Source organism: Sorex araneus, chromosome 4, assembly GCF_027595985.1.
Source record: "Sorex araneus isolate mSorAra2 chromosome 4, mSorAra2.pri, whole genome shotgun sequence".
Taxonomy (NCBI): Eukaryota; Metazoa; Chordata; class Mammalia; order Eulipotyphla; family Soricidae; genus Sorex; species Sorex araneus.
In genome coordinates, this window is record NC_073305.1 from 81,226,925 (window position 1) to 81,244,114 (window position 17,190).

Here is a 17,190-nt window from a genome sequence, read left to right on the forward strand (position 1 = left end):
ATTAGCTCTCTGGCCCCATTAATTGTTAAGACTCAGTCTTTTTATCTGTAAAAGAGGGATAATAATATTTCTTTTCTATTCTAAATTCTCTAGAGGAATTTGTGAGAAATATAATGTGAAAATGCTTTGAGAATTATATTTGCTTTACAGAAATTAATATCAAATTATGTTTTCAGCCTAACTGACTTCAAGATGACTGTCATTTAAATATGTGTCTATAGAGTATTTTGCATTGATTTGAAATATGCACTAACTTTTTTGGTTAATCTTTCAGACCCCTTGGTCACTGGTGTTCTGGCTTACCTATGAAAAAATCAGAGAGATGAGTGGAGTCAGTCCATTTTAAACCCTTAAAGATCCAGTCCTTAAAGAGACAGTGGTCAGTATCACTGAAACTTGAGCATCTGCAACATACTCCCCCTATTCTTTCTACCTCTTTAGGAAGACACTCAAGAGACTCTGATTATAGGGGGCAGCACTTTATTTTTCCTTGGAAAACCAACTTTTCTTTGACTCCTCTTTTTGTTCAAAAGTAATCAGGTTGGATCACACAAGGCCACCAAATGAGATACCAAGCACATCATTTTCTAAAGAAGAATCAAATCCTGATCAAGTACTTATCTCAGGCAAGAAGATTTGGCCTTTGAGTTACAATGCTATGCTGAAGAGCCTGCTTAAGGAGAAGTGGCAGGAAGGATACAGCATCTCAGATCTGAAGTAGACAATAGAAATGTAGAAGAACACATCTCTATATAGTGATCAAAATTATATTTAACCTGTTATGTCAGTATTTACAGTTTAAATTTGATAATTCACATTTCTGTTGTTAAAGTGCACATACTGTTCATTAGAGGGTGACAAATGAAAATTCATGAAATAAACATTTTGAGTTTCCCTAGTATTGGAGGGAGTTGATGTACCTTTTCTTATCAGGAGGATGAGAAAAAACAAGTTAATATTTGTATTTCAAGAAAAGAAGTGGCTTTCTGTCTTTGCTCCAACATTCAATCTGATTTAATGGTTAATGTTCCACTACACATGGTAAGGACTTCCTGACAGGCTCTGAGTCGGAATGAAAGCATGGAAGCAATATGTACCTGGTTACATTATACTATTACAATTTGAACTTCTTGCTAGCTCTCAAGAATATCAATATAATTTTAAAATGCCCTTTATTTGATTAAGGCTTAGGTAACTAGATCCTTCTAAGAAAGTAACTTGTTTTCACCAGCCTTTCAGTGGCATTTTAAAAGCTGACATCAAACTGAGGTAAAGTCAAAATCTGACTTCAAACAGGTGAAGTCAGCCTGAAATGAAGTTAGGGCTGATATGCAGCCTTTATTATCGTCTATTCCTTAACACTAAGGACCCGCGGGAAAGAAAACTAAAAAAATCTCAAAAACTGTTTTAAGGCTGCATCTTAGTCAGTGTGACAAAGCTTTCTACCTAAAGTGATGAGCAAAAGTCATCTGTGATCGACAGGTCTACAGTTACTGAATCAAATCTTGTCTATTTTAGAAAGATCAGAGATTTCTTCAGATTCACTTACATAGCATATGCTCCCCCAATTCAGATAGCTTTGACTGCGGCGCTATGGTTATGGTAGAGACTATCTGTCAAAACAGGAAAACTTAAAAAGTTCATAACCAAGAAAGAATTTGGAGCTAATCAAAATTTGATACGGTATATGTGACATTGAACAGAAAAAAAAAGTTTACAAGTTGCACTAATGTCTAAATCACTGCCATTTTTTAAAAAAGTATTCTTTTAAATATATTTAATGTGATGTAATAATATGCAGTGACCTGTTGCTTTTATATTGAATTTTCAAAATGTAGAGAGTTTAATCTCAAAATATTTAGGTGGTCTACTTTTTCAGTCATTTGTTGATCTGTATAAATCGAGTTGTTAAATATATTTAAAATAACATTCTGTACTTAAATTCCCAAATTTTTTGTATTAGAATCACTTGGGAAACTTTTGGTTTTAAGTGGTTTATAATTTCCAAAATTAAGAAAACTGGATCAACAAAATTATATGCAAACCAGGTCAGGAAAATTTTTTATTTAGCTTTATTCTGTGGGGGTTGAGATTAAAACCCATTATCTGAATTCAGCATGAATAACTAGATTTGTTTTTTATCTGAAATGATCCTTTGGGATTATCTGGCTTAAATCCTTTTATTTCATGTTAGTAAATTGAGGCACAAAGAAATCCAGTTGTTCTGCCCAATATTACTTAGTAGAGCCAGTATAACAATATATAGATCTAATTGTTACAACTGACAGTTAGCTAATGAGGTACTGAGTGAATGCCGTATGCCATCTTCTCAACAGCCCATTGCAGGACTTTCAGTCTTACAAAAGCATATTTTTCTTTATTGCCGTATACATTTTAAATTTGAATTGCCATTAGCATAAATTTCAGAGTGGAGTCAGCATGCTTTAGCTTAAGTATTAAGATGCTCCATAATCTGATCAAAGGCTATATATCTAACATATGTATATGTATATGTGTATATGTATGTATACACACATCCCAGTACATTCAGACTTTTTCATTTAAGTCATATTCACTAATGTTCTTTGGAAATTTTTTGTTTACCAACTTAAAGTCATCTTGTTCCTCTCCAAAATAAAAAAGAATAAAAATGCAGTAATTATGTGTCCATAGTGAAAGTTTAACCATTTAATAACTTATTTTTGTGATGGTGGGGATTGAACCCAGTAGCTCACACATGTGAGGCATGCATTCTTCCACTTAACAATATCCCTCATGTGATCATTATTAATTTTTAAGGTAACAGGGATATTTAACTTTGTATTGATAGTAGTTTCTAAATTTCTTATGCTAAGTGTCCACATTTTTCTCTTCTCAAATGACTTTTTTTCTCATTGAAAATAAATACTTTATAGTTATTTGTATGTAAATGAACTAGCTTATGTAAATAAAGAGAACCGGTCTTAAATTTGCTTTTAGAAATAAGGTTTATATTTGGTTATGTCACTAGTGATAGACCTACATCAATTTTTTATGTGAGGACTCTCATTAGTAACATTTTTGCTTTTATGCAACTTTATAATCATATTATGAATCAATTTTGTCTATTACTAATCAGTGACTGATAAAACCAGTCTGAAATTCATTTTAGTTTTCTATCAGAAAAGTTGACTTAGGGAGATTTTAATTTTTCAGGGGCTGGGGCAAACCTGAAGATGCTCAGGGTTTACTCCTGACTGCACTCAGGGATCACTCCTGGTGATGCTCAGGGAACTATATGGGGTGCCAGAGATAGAATCTGACACGTGCAAGGCAAACACCCTACCTTCTGTACTAATACTCAAGGCCCAAGGGAGGTTGTAAATATGAAAAATTGTGCTGATTCACCATTTTTAAATTGTCAAGTACAACCGTTTGTCTACAACTAAAACAATTACACAAGTTCTTCTCTGTTTATAGAAAGGACCTTCTATAGGACCTTCACTGGGAAAATGTTTAATTACAATATTTAGCTGAAAAACTTGGTGGGGAAGGGGGTCCAATTAGGTGAGGTTTTTTAAAAAGATTGTCAAATATATATTATAAATACATGAGAATATGAAGGGGTATACAAACATGAATTCTAAAGATATTTGTCTTATTTTAGGCTCGACTTCTGATAAGAATACTATAAGTGAGACCTTTAGTTCTTTTGATTTTTTCTTTTGATTATTATTATATGTATAACATAATCATAGTAATATTAAAATAGAATTTGTTTTGGTTTTTAGCCACACCTGGCAATGTTCAGGCATTACTCCTGGCTCAGCATTCAGGAATTACTCCTGAGGTTGTTCAGTGGGGGGTCATATGGGATACTGGGGATCAACCCAAAGTGGGCCATATGCAAGGAAGGCACCCTACCTGCTGTACTATCTCTCCAACCCTAGACATAGATAATTTTTACGTACTACACCTTATCACCTATCCTCTAAAGTATCCAAGAGCCTCCCCCCTTATGTTACTTCTAGTCCACCTCTTCAATCCATCCTCCACTGCTTGTTAATGTGAATTTTGTAACATATCTTCTTTATAAAATGGCATGATTAAATTTTATAATATTAATTTGCATATACATGAAGAGGGCTATTATACTGATATAATGTGACTATAATATGATTTTAAAATTTTGGATGTTCCTTGGATTAAATTACTCATTTTAAAATTGGGAAAGTTATCCAAACCTTAAAGTAACATAAAACTTACATGGCTAGCTTTTCTTACTCCTAAATCCATCCTTCGAAAACTGGCAGAGTCATCTTTCCTCAGACAATAGTGGCCATGCTACCCCATGTATTTAATGTTATTTGTTCCTTCATTCGTGCAAAATTTAAATTTAAATATTTAATGCTCACATACAAATAGTACTTAATATTTCTGTTTAAGTATACTTCTAGCAAATATACAAATATTTAATGCAATATAGCAAAGACTCTGTCTACAATTTAATAAGCTCTCCATTTTACCACATACCCTCTCCCTACCTCCTTACAAATGCATTGCTCCATCTATTTCTCTGGAGATGCTCTTCAAGAGGCCTCTTGTCATGTCGTCTAGCCTTCCCACATCAACAACCCCATTCGTTCATTCTCATTTTCATTGGTTGAATCCTACATTAATATCTAGAACAACCACAAACCAACTAATCTCTGAAGTCTCGATCGTCTCAACATTCCCATGTTCCATTCACTTTTTCCACTATGACTGGAAATGGATTTTTCCAGAAAGGGATGGATTTCTGCTGCTCTGTATAGGATGAACTGCTTGAAAACTAGGATCAGGTAATAAATTTCTATATCCTTTGTACAGTTCAAGTAATAGGTATTACTGAATATAGGGATTTATTGGGAAGTTGAGGGGAAAAATTATGTACACATGATTAAGCCATATGTTATTCTCCTATCTTTGGAATAAAGATGTTAGGTCAACAACACTTCATGTCATGGGATTCTATACCATATAGAGTAGCTCAATTTTCAAAAGATCATGTGTGCTTAAGCACATGCTATTATTATACTTTTAAGAATATAAGTTTAATAGCTATTCCACAGAAATTTAGAAGTTATATTACATACTGGTGAGTTGATACAAATAATGCAATGAATTTATATTCTTCACTTCAGAGTGTATGGAAATAATATCACTATGTTGGTATTCCTTGCTACCACAAAATACAGCTTTATCAAGTCCAGTGTGTAATTATTTCTAAATGTTGAGGAGTACATGATTTTTTTTATCTCTCCCCATACTTTACCCCCAACAGGCTGCTGTGATTGTCAACAGCAGCAGGAGCCACTTTGAAGTTTTGATAAAAGCAGATGAAGATGCTTTAAAACGTCTGTTTGCTGAAAATATCTGGTAACAAACAGGAATTTAAGTGAGTAAATACAGTGTGTTATTGTGATTTTAAATAAATGCTTAAAAATATCTAATTGTCAAGATATTTGTTTTGTCCTAGCATGACTTTTGTCCTAGTGCATTTTTATATTAAAATTGTAATAAGAATTTTATATGTAATTTTAAAATCAATCTTACAATCTAAATTGAAATTGAAACTGGTTTAATTTAGGATGTGAGATTTGAAATATTTATATTAACAAAAGGTTGCTTATACACCATCATTCTAAACTTTATTTTATGGAGATTTTCTAATAATCCAGTTTTTCTCTGACAAAAATAGGTAATTTATCATTTTTTACAGTGAGTTCTAGAGAGGGTAGAAGAGTTGAACTACTTTAAATGTTGGAAAATGGAATCTTCTTTTTTGATACCAGGTTCTACTTTTATTTTTATAATATCACTACCTGTTGTTACTTCTATATTTCATTAGGCTTTTTGATCCTCCATTGGCTTTTTCTCTGCTACCAGTATCTTAAATTTTGGTTCTTCGAGTTTATGATCTTGACCTTTCCCTCAATTTTCTTTCTTTCTTTAGGAAAATTCACATATTTCTGTGATTCAGTTACTATACTTTGTCTAGCAACTCCCAAACACATAATAGTCATTCCAAAAATAGATATTAACATTATCTGTCTTTGTGAAGGGCTTATGAACCTTGTATTTGGCTTCAGAGATGTTTTATCAGTTTCTTAGTTCTCTCAACTTTACATCTCTACCAGTATATACCACAGTTCTTGTGGGCTCAAATTTCCAAATATTAAATCAGTATTTTGAACCAATTCTTCTTGCTCTTTAAAATGTACTTACTCCAGGATTCTCTGCTCTATTACGCATCTAGTACTGTGGCCAAGAAATCTCAGGGCCATCTGACTTCTCATTATTTTTCAATACTTATAGAACAAAATATTTACACTATTTTTAATTAAAGCAAAGATCTCTCATAAATTAAAAAAAAACGAGCATCACTCTCATCTATTAGGATACTATTTTTTTAATTAATTTATTCTTTTATTGAATCACCATGTGGAAAGTTACAAAGCTTTCAGGTTTAAGTCTCAGTTACACAATGCTCGAACACCCATCCCTTCACCAGTGCACATATTCCACCACCAAGAATCACAGTATACCTCCCCCTACACCTCCCCAGCCCCCCATCCCGCCTGTGTAACTGATAAATTTCACTTTACTTTCACTTTACTTTGATTACATTCAATATTTCAAAAAAAAACTCACTATTATTGTTTGGAGTTTTTTCCCCCTAAAGTCAGACCTGCTGAAAAGGAAGCACTTGATAATTTGTTTTCCATTACTGAGAATGAAGAGATATGACGTTGAGTGGCCACACTAGTGGCTGCATAGTTTTGTATTTTAGTATTTTAGTAACTAAGTAGGATACTATTATTAAAAAGGAAAAAAGTAACAAGTATGGTTAGAATATGGAAAAAACCTTGTGTTTTACTGTGGAAATGTACAATGGTAAAAGTACTATCGCAAAACATTATGAAGGGTCACTTAGAAATTAAACATAAAATTACCATATACTCCAGCAATTAAACTTCTAGGTCCGTACTTAAGAGAATTTAGAGCAAAAAGGACTTGAATAGATATTTATATAGAATGTTCACAGCACTTTTCACATGGCCAAAGCATTCAAATGTCAATTATAGATGATTACAGAAATGGGAATATGTGGTATAAGCATACAATGTAATATTTAATAAAAGTAAATGCTGAGAGATGTCATTGCCAAGGATGAATCTTGAAAACATTATTCAATATGGAACTGTGCAAATACAAATGGACATATATTATATAATTCTACCTATTATCAGAATTTCAGAGTCTCACACCGGGGCCCCTCGGAGGGGGTGGACTGAGTTTCCCTCTCCACTCCGAGCAGAGCCCCCGCAGCCGAAGAACTCCGGAACCCAGCCACAGCCATGATCAAGGTCCTCTCCACATGTTCGGACGAACCTCACACATGAAGGAACTGGCAGAGGAACCCAGATGTGTGGGACCTGGGGTTGAGATCTCCAAGCCTGCTCGGATTGGGACTGGATCTCTTCCACCCAGATCCCCCATTTTCCAGTAGCTAGCAGGTCACACCCAGAAACTGCCCCCCAGTACCGTGTAATCCCATCAACAGTCAACATCCAGCAACTAAAACCAAGCTCCCGGAAGTGCATGGCCACTTTGCAATCTCGAGACATCTTATAGCTTAGTTTTCCCTCTCAGAGAACCTGGCAAGCTACCGAGAGTTTCCTGCGTGCATGGGAGAGCCTGGCAAACTCTCTGTGGCATATTCATATGCCAAAACCAGTAACAATGATGGGTCTCATTCCCGACCTTGAAAGAGCCTCCTTCCAATGCAGCACCATTGGGATGGATAAGTAATGGGAGGCTTCTAAAATCTCAGGGCTAGGACGAATGGAGACATTCATGGAGAATGGAGAAAATCGATGATCAATGGGATGATGATGATGATGATGATGATGATGATGATATCATAATTTAATATATAAATAGGATACCTGGCTCTGGGCTGGGAGATAATGAGAAATTAGTGTTTACTAGGTACAGTTTTATTTTGAGATGCTGAAAAATTTCTACAGATACTGGTAATAATTGCAAAAATACACACACACACACACACACTCACACATATGGGAGGTTGGGGCACACTCAGCTGTGTTGAGGACTTATCCCTGGCTCTGGTCAGAGATCACTCTTGGCAGTGCTTGAGAGACTATTACATAGTGCTGGGAATTGAATTTGAGTTTACCGCATGCAAGGTCAGCACTAAACCCCTGCACTATCTCTCCAGCCCACAATGTGAACATATTTAACTGAACATGCCACTAATCTGTAAACTCTAGACATAGTTAAACCAGTGTTAGCAAGGATGAAAGGAAAACATTCACTGCTGGTGGAATGTTGATCAGTCCAGACTTTTTGGAAAAAATATGGACACTCCTCAAAAACTAGGAATCCATCTACCACATAACCTAGCAATTCTACTTGTTGGGATATATACCAAAGGCCCCCCAAAAAACCGCAGAAAAGATATGTGCACTCCTATGTTCACTGAGGCACTGTTCACAATATCCAAAATCTGGAAGCAACCCAAGTGTTCAAGAACAGATGACTGGATAAAGAAACTACGGTATTTACAGACAATGGACTGCTATTCAGCCATAAGAGAAGGTGAAATAATGCTGCTACAGAGATGGATCTGGAGAGCACTTTGCTGAGAGAAGTTAGAAAGTGAGGGAACAATAGAATGATTTCATAGGTGGGATATAAAGAAACTTATTGTTAGTAGAATAACAAATGACAAAAAAGGTAATAGGAGCTAAGAATTTGAGAACAGGTCTTCCATAGGAAGCTTGCCAAAGGAGAGGTGTGGGGAGAACAGAAATGAGAGGGAAGTACAAATGTATAAAATGGCAGAGGAAAATGGAAGGTGGTGGTGCTGGAAAATGGTAAATTGTTATGCATAAAACCCTATCAGTAACAGTACTGTAAACCACAGTGCCTAATAGGAAAAAAAAAGTATCTGTCATAAAGGCAGGCTGCAGGGTGGCAGAAAACTGGGGACAAGGTGGAGAGAAGTGGACACTTGTGAAATGATTGGTGTTGGAATATTGTTTGCCTGAAACTCAATCGTGAATAACTTTGTAAATCTCAGTGCATCAATAAAAAAAGTAAAATTTATGTATATTTTTTGATTATAAAAGACATCTGGAAACAACTTTTTAAATTTTTTAATGATGTGAAAATAGAAAATTTAATTCAACATTTTAAAATTATATCTAACTGGAATTTATCATGGGAATACAATATTCAGAAATAAATCCAGAATTTAGGAGATACCTCAGCAATCTGGGACACATGTAAGGATTCAAGACAAGTAGGGGCCCTCCCTCAGCTCCTCCTAGTGTAGCCCTACCTGCCTCCAAGCAGAATCCAATGTGGTCCTGGTGCCCCACCCCCAGCAGTTCCACTGGGCATGACTGCTGGCCCTGAAGAGTTCCAAATTGCCAGGACTGAGCATTGAACCCTTTGACCCAAATAATGAAATTTCACCAGGCATAACCTGCAGGCTTTCTGAAGACTACTTGACAGTCATTCTCCACCCCTTCCCACCCTGGCCCCAGAGCTCCCACACACATCCATTTATATTATCCACCTCTTTAAGAAGCAAAAAAATTAAAGTGTCATTTTAATATCCTTTTATTATAAAGATATCAAAAATTTTGGGGAATGACAGGTGTTTCTTAAATTTGGTAAATAGGGAAATTTGTAGATAATATTTTACTGGTGAGAGACTGAAGGCTTTCTCCCTAAATTTGCATCAACACAAAAATACCCATTTTTCACCATTTCTAATCAAAATTTTATTGGCAATTTAGCCATATGATAAGTTAAAAAAGGAAAACAGAAGGCATGCATAATCAGGAGGTATAAAGCTATCATAATTGAAAGACGATGTATACAAAATTCCCTGGAAAACTACTACAATTTACTATAATAAATGAATCTTAGCAATCATGAGACATAAGTTCTGTACATAAAAATATAATAGTGGAAGTTGGAAATTAAACTTTTAAAAGATATTACTTACAGTATAAAAAGCATGAAAAAAAGCTGACAAATGATAAACAACCTCAATAAATGGAGTACATGTAACCCATGTCTACTCATTATGACTCAATATTGACCAAAAATCAAAGACTTCTACAATGAAAATCCTAATAAAAATAGATAAAATAATAAAATAAATCACTGTCATCACTGTCATCCTGTTGCTCATTGATTTGTTCGAGCGGGCACCAGTAACGTCTCTCATTGAGAGACATTGTTACTGTTTTTTGGCATATCCAATACGCATGGGTAGCTTGGCAGGCTCTGCTGTGCGGGCTCCATACTCTCGGTAGCTTGCCGAGCTCTCCGAGAGGGGCGGAGGAATTGAACATGGGTCGGCCGCGTGAAAGGCGAAAGCCCAACCACTGTGCTATGGCTCCAGCCCAATAAAATAAATAAAGTAATAAATAATAAATAATAAAATTCCTATAGCACAGCTGGTAAGACGTTTGCCTTGCATGTGGCTGACCCGGGTTCGATTCCTCCATCCCTCTCGGAGAGCCCTGCAAGCTACTGAGAGTATCCCGCCTGCATGGCAGAGCCTGGCAAGCTACCCCTGGCGTATTCGATATGCCAAAAAGAGTAACAACAAGTCTCACGATGGAGACGTTACTGGTGCCCACTTGAGCAAATTGATGAACAATGGGATGATAGTGCTACAGTGCAGTTTATAGGTTGTCTTTATTTGAAGAAAGTGACAAGTATATTCTAAAATACAATGGAACTACAACATTAAAAAAAAACCAAAAAACCTTGAAGAGGCAGAGATGCCTCTGGACCCCACACCAGGCTGAATCTCATATCCAGGGCCCCCTGGAGGGGAGCAGGTGAGCTCACCACTTACCCAAACAGAGCCCTAGCCACTGAAAACTCCACACTCCAATTGCTGCCATGCTCAGGGCCAGACTCCACATTTCAGGACAAGCCTTATCCAGGAATGAATCTGTTGAAAAACTCAGGTATACAGATTTTGTGATCAAAATCTCCAGGCTTTCACAGAGTCAGGGACGGGCTACCTCACCCCATCCCCCTGTTCTGGGAACATGGCGGTCATGCCCATGAACTGCCTCTGGTGCCATATAAGCTCATTAACCAGCCATCATCCAAAGACATAAATATATCTCGAAAGATATCAACAAGCTACACAGATGCTTCCAGACCCCAACGTCATCATCCAGTTAAAAATTTAACTCCAGCTATATCACTCAATTCAAAATTTTATAATTCCTGGGTGGGCAGCCACATTCACAGCTGCACTACATCTCAAACTCTACACCACTGATATACCAGATGTGGCATGCCACATTGGAGGAAATGTAAAGTAGAAGGCAATGAATCTCAATTAAGAAAATATTAACACACAAGCCTTAACCTGTAAAAACAGATTGGTAATTCTTATACAAGGGCTTAATGGCTCCAGGATGAGGTACAATAATCTTCACACATTTCTCCTAAGTAAATCTTTTTGGATCATTTTTAGCAAATTATTTATAATACAAAATAAAAAATGCAGGGCCGGAGCGATAGCACAGCGGGTAGGGCGTTTGCCTTGCATGCGGCCGAACCGGGTTTGATCCCCGGCATCCCATATGGTCCCCCAAGCACTGCCAGGAGCAATTCCTGAGTGCAAAGCCAGGAGTTACCCCTGAGCATCGCTGGGTGTGACCCAAAAAGCAAAAAAATAATAATAATCAAACAAAATAAATAAAATAAAATAATGAATTATTTAGGGCCTGCTAATGAAGCAGGCTTGGGTGTGGTTGGGGAAATTGTAAAGAATGGTGGTGGTAAGGTGTAATGGTTGTGGGATTGGTGTTGAGATAATGAATGTAATAAATCATTGTGAGCAACTTTACAAAAATAAAAATTAAAATGTTAAAAAACATTAAAAATAAGGTAATTCACATATTTTAGATACCAGAGTTGAAAACTTATCTATGTAAATAAGAATAGACATTATATTATGATATTTCAAGCAATTTTAGTTTATATAGGTTAAAAATATAGCAATCAACAATCACAAATTGACTTCTGTAGGATAACATAGCTTCAGGTAGTTTAGGTTTATTGGATTACTCCCGTTACAGTGCTCCTATTCCTCTTTGTTTATTTGTAGCTTCTTTCTTAGTGTTCTGTTGACTTGTAAATCATGTTTTTCTCTTCTTCTTGAGTCCTTTGCATAGTTTATTCAGAGCAAGTCCTTTTTGTATGGACACAGGAAGACTTAAAAAATGTTATGCTTTTGTAACCTGGGAGTCATTTGACTCTACATGATATTTTCCTCCAGGGCATCTGTTCTCTTGACCTAAGCCTCAGCTGCCCTTACTTCCTAGCATCCCCAAAGCAGGGTCCCTACGTGGGACGAGAAGGACCCAGGGCAAGCGGTGAGTTGTGTGCTACCCTGGCATCGAGATGGGCCTGGCCAAAGTGCCTAATGCTTAACTATAAGTTAAGAGCTTGGTCATGGACAAATGCTGTCATGATCCAAGCAGTGATAACTAGATTTGGACCCTGCTAGGGTGAGGAATGATTAATCTGGCCTGAGTGCTGTGGTCTGAGTCTGTGGCAAGATGTTGCCAGGAGAGCTGCCTTGTAAGCCTCAATGTATCCCTTGCTATGTCCATACAAAAATAACTAGTATTAAGATGTTAATAAGTTCCTGGACTAAGGAAAAGAAAAAAACCTTAGGAGTCTGTAAGGGCTTTGGAATGCCCTGCCCTCAGGAAGGGCTTTCTTATGTTGATTTTGCTACCTGGCTGGGTGTAGCCTAGAGGGCAAGGTGGGAGAGACAAGTAGGAGGAGAGATGAAAGAAGCCAGAAAGAAGCAGCAGTAGATCCAGAGAGAGGCCGGAGCTGGGAGTGCGGGAGATGAGAAAGATGGAAGATTGAATAAACGGTAACTAATCAGCAACCAGCTTGGTCCTCGTTCTTCCTTCACCTTTCCTTGACCACTGGCCATCCCGATCCAGTCCACACACTGCGGTCCCAGGGCACCGAACGTGGGCGGTGAGACAGAGCCGCCCGGAGAGCCCGCGAGTGCACTCGCCCCTCGGTGAGCTTTAGTTTTTACAGACTTCTATTGATTTATGATAACTGTATTTGCCATTCCTCTAAGTTTTCTTGCAGCAAGTAACATGGAATGAATTTGTTTTGTGCTGGCTATTGGGTTAGACTTAGGTTAAAGGAAGCTGAGGGCACTGGTGGATGGAAGGTCATATTGGTGGTGAGATCAGTGTTGGGACACTATTTCTGAAACAACTACATTATGAATAACTTTGTAAATCAGAGCATTGTAAAAAACACTAATCAAGGGGAAAATGTTTAAAAAACGCTTGAAGAGCCAAAATAGTTTTGGTGGAAAAAAATAAGATTGAACATTTTAGATTACCTAATTTAAATTTAAATACACTGGACAAGAATTAAGATAAGACAGACAGGGGTCAGAGTGATAGTACAGCAGGGAGGGTGTTTGCCTTGCACTCAGTCAGTCTGCGTTTGATCCCTGGTATCCCATATGGTCCCCCAAACAACTCCAGCAGTAATTCCTGAGTGCAGAACTGAAGTAATCCCTGAGTATTGCTGGGTTTGGCCTAAAAAGCCAAAAAAAAGAAAGAAAGTAAAAAGACAAGACAGGCAGATTAATGAAACAGTACAGTCAATCAAAAATAGGCCATCTCAGAGACTGCTTATTAATTTTTGGTGAAATTCTAAGGCAATTTAATCAGAAAAATACAATCTTTACTATAAATGGTCCTGTAACAATTATATATCTGTATACAAAAATAAAACAAATCCTTAATATTTTTTCCTGGCTTATACAAAAATTAAAATGAATCACAGACCTAAATACATTGGTTAAAAGTTGAAAACTTCTAGAGAAAAATGACACGCGGGGGGTGTTTTGTTTTGGGGGCCACACCTAACACTCAGGGATCATTCCTGGTGGTGTTATGTGATGGCAATATGTGGTGCCCATGTCCATGACAAGTGCCTTAACCCCAGGACTATCTCTCAGGCCCTAATCCTGAAATGTTTGAACTTTAGTTTAGTCAAACTTTAGTTTAGTTTAGTTTTGGAGCTAGAATTACCACGGCTGCTGGCACCAGACTTGCACTAGACTTGCCTTCCAATGGATCCTTGTTAAAGGATTTAAAGTGGACTCATTCCAATTACAGGGCCTTGAAAAAGAGTCCAGTATTGTTATTTTTCATCACTACCTCCCCGGGTTGGGAGTAAGTAATTTGCACACTGCTGCCTTCCTTGGATGTGATAGCCATTTCTCAGGCTCCCTCTCTGGAAGAGCTTGGCAAGCTCCCCGTGGCGTATTTGATATGCCATATACAATAACAATAACAGCTCTCATTCCTTTGACCCTGAAAGAGCCTCCAATCATTGCGAAAGATGAGTAAGGAGAGGCTGCTAAAATCTCAGGGCTGGGATGAATGGAGATGTTACTGGTGCCCGCTCCAGCAAATTGATGAACAATGGGATGACAGTGATATACAGTGATACAGCGAGTTTGGTCAAAAGTTTCTTGGACATGAAACTAACTAGAAAAATATATGCAAATAATTTTATTCCAAAATCACAAACTTTTTTGAAAGTAAATGAAATTTTTTTCAGAGGACACATCAGATAAATAATTTGTATCTAGAACATATAAGAATGCTTATAAATTAAAATTAGGTGACAGCAAAAAAAGAATAATATTAATAAAAAAACAAATTCAAACCATAAGATGCCACTACAGAATAAAAAAATGTTCAAAATAAAAAAGACTAACAATAAAGGCCTAAAAAAGTGCTGATGGAGATGTAAAGCAGCTCATATCTTGTCAATATACATACAAAACAACAGTCGTTTCAGGAAAAAAAAGTGTTCTTGTACAAAGCCAGCATATATTTACATATGGTCTCCCAAAAACCAAGGGTCACTTCTTAGCACTGAGCCAGAAATGGCCCATGAGCACCACCTGAGTGTGGCACCCACACACAGAAAGAATTGAGTATCCATTATTAAATTCTATGATAAAAATATGTATGAATTATAAAAACATTTTATGGGGCTGGAGCTATAATACAGCGGGTAGGGCGTTTGCCTTACATGTGGTTGACCCCAGTTCGATCCCCAGCATCCCATATGGTCCCCTGAGCACCGCCAGGAGTAATTCCTGAGTGCAGAGCCAGGAGTAACCCCTGTGAATGGCAGGGTGTGACCCAAAAAGCAAAAGAAAAAAAAAATTTTAATGAACTCCTTCCTTTCACTGCAAAGTGGTTTACCTATTCTTTTAAAAAACATTTGATGTACTATCACCTGAGCGATAGTACAGGGGGTTGGGTGTTTGCCTTGCAAGCCCCTGCCTGGGTTCAATCCCCGGCATCTCATATGATTCCCCAAAGCACTGCCAGGAGTGATTCCTGAGTGCAGGAGCCAGGTGTAACCACTGAGCATCGCTGGGTAGACCCAAAAAGTAAAAAAATATAATTATAATAATATATGTTTTCTAAAGTTCTGCACTGTTAGATGTTGAGAATATAAAACTAAAAAGGTTTATGCTTTCATGTTCTGGTAGATAAGGAGACATTATAAATAATTTAAAGATGTGATAATGTGAGTTATGTAAAAATGGAACCACCACTGTTGCCTGAGTGAATAGTTATAAGTAAACGACATCTGAGTTAGGTCTTGCCAGAAATTTTAAAACCAAATGTTTATTTTCTAGCCATCAAGAATATTAAAACATTAGGGGTAACATGGAAAATGTGGGCTTGAATTTTCAATAAAAATATAAAATTAATGTCTAACATTTCAGATAATTCTAATTTATTCTTCAGCTTATTCCGTGAACAGTTATTGCATAGTTCCCAAGTTAGATTCCAGGAATTCAATAAGCAGTTCTTGTCTTGCCCAAAAGAATTTTTAAACTCGTAGGATGACAAAGTGATCAGAATCAAATGCAACTGTGAAAGTGCCATGTAAAAAAGAAAAGCATAGTCGCTTTGGAAGTCCATGATAAACCTCCAATCAGTAAAGATTGAAGACACTGAGATGTACATTGTTAGAGCAAAGGCTATACGGTCTTTCTTGCTTTCATCTGTATTTGATGACAGAACGGGAAAGAATAGAAAAGCACAGGAAATCGATGAGAAATATGAGGAACTCTGCCAATGAACTCTGCCAGTTCCATGCATTGCCTCTGCACTGCCAATGAACAGAATCGTAATGTAGGCTGCCTCTACGCTATTCAGTTTGCCTGCACGCGACCGTCGACTATCTTTCCACACACAGAGCCTTTTCGTGTGATGAGTTTGCTGAGGAACAACACACGAGCCCACTCACAATGCCCTGTCCCAGGGAGTCCCAACAGTTTCAAGTCTGGGGCCCGGGAATGATAGGAGAGCAGAGAGAGCGTTTGCCTTGCCGGGTTCGATCCCGGGCATCCCCATCTGCGCCCTCAAGCATCAGGGTGAGCGGTCCCTGAGTGCAGATCCAGGAGGAACGCCAAGCACCGCTGGGTGTGACCCTCCGCCCCCCAAAGAAATAGTCCCTGTCTCTGCCGTTTTTCGTGACCTCCTTGAGGCCTCTTGGGGACGCGCTCTGGGGGGTCCACGAGGAACACACGCCTGTCAAAATGCATGCGCGTCGAGCTGAGGCGCGCTGAGGCCACGCGGAAGAGCAAAGCAAACCTCCTGTGGGCAACCGCGGCTCAGGCCGTCTCCCTCCGAGCCAGCGCCTACTTCCTGAAGGGGAATCACCTGCCGTTCGGAGCCTCCCCTTCCAAGCGCCCTCAGCTGGCGCCGCGTCGAGAACCTGCCCTTCAAGCCCACCTTCCTCCACAGCCCTCTACACTGGAGCCTGACGAGCTCGCCATTTCCGGGCCTTATCCTCACTGCGTGGTCCCGTCAGGCGGCCGCCACAGGCCTTCCCGGGAGGAGCAGGCTGCGCCTCGGGCCGCCGCCTCAGGACCCTGAGGAGGTGCCTGAGGGTGCCCAGAGCAGGTTCCCCGCGCTGCGCGGCCGCCGCCCGCCTTCTCCCGCCGGCCACGCAGGCCCCGCAGGCCTCCTGCGCCGGAAGCCGCCACACCGCGCGCTGGCAGCGCCTCGGCGA

General features: G+C 38.4%; 1 protein-coding gene across 4 annotated transcripts in view; it reads left to right on the forward strand.

Moving 5' to 3' along the window:
- SLC25A27 (solute carrier family 25 member 27) overlaps positions 1–16,955 on the forward strand; it is a 42,323-nt gene extending 25,368 nt beyond the window's left edge. For 2 of the 4 annotated variants that reach the window (XM_004605838.2, XM_055134683.1), the window contains exon 9: positions 275–901. In XM_004605838.2, the coding sequence (XP_004605895.1) occupies positions 275–346 (72 nt within the window). In that variant the 3' untranslated portion in view covers positions 347–901. Of the gene's footprint in view, positions 1–274; positions 902–5,302 lie in introns of those variants that run through there. The other 2 variants (XM_055134682.1, XM_055134681.1) reach the window with 2 other exon arrangements.
- The last annotated feature ends 235 nt before the right edge of the window (positions 16,956–17,190 follow it).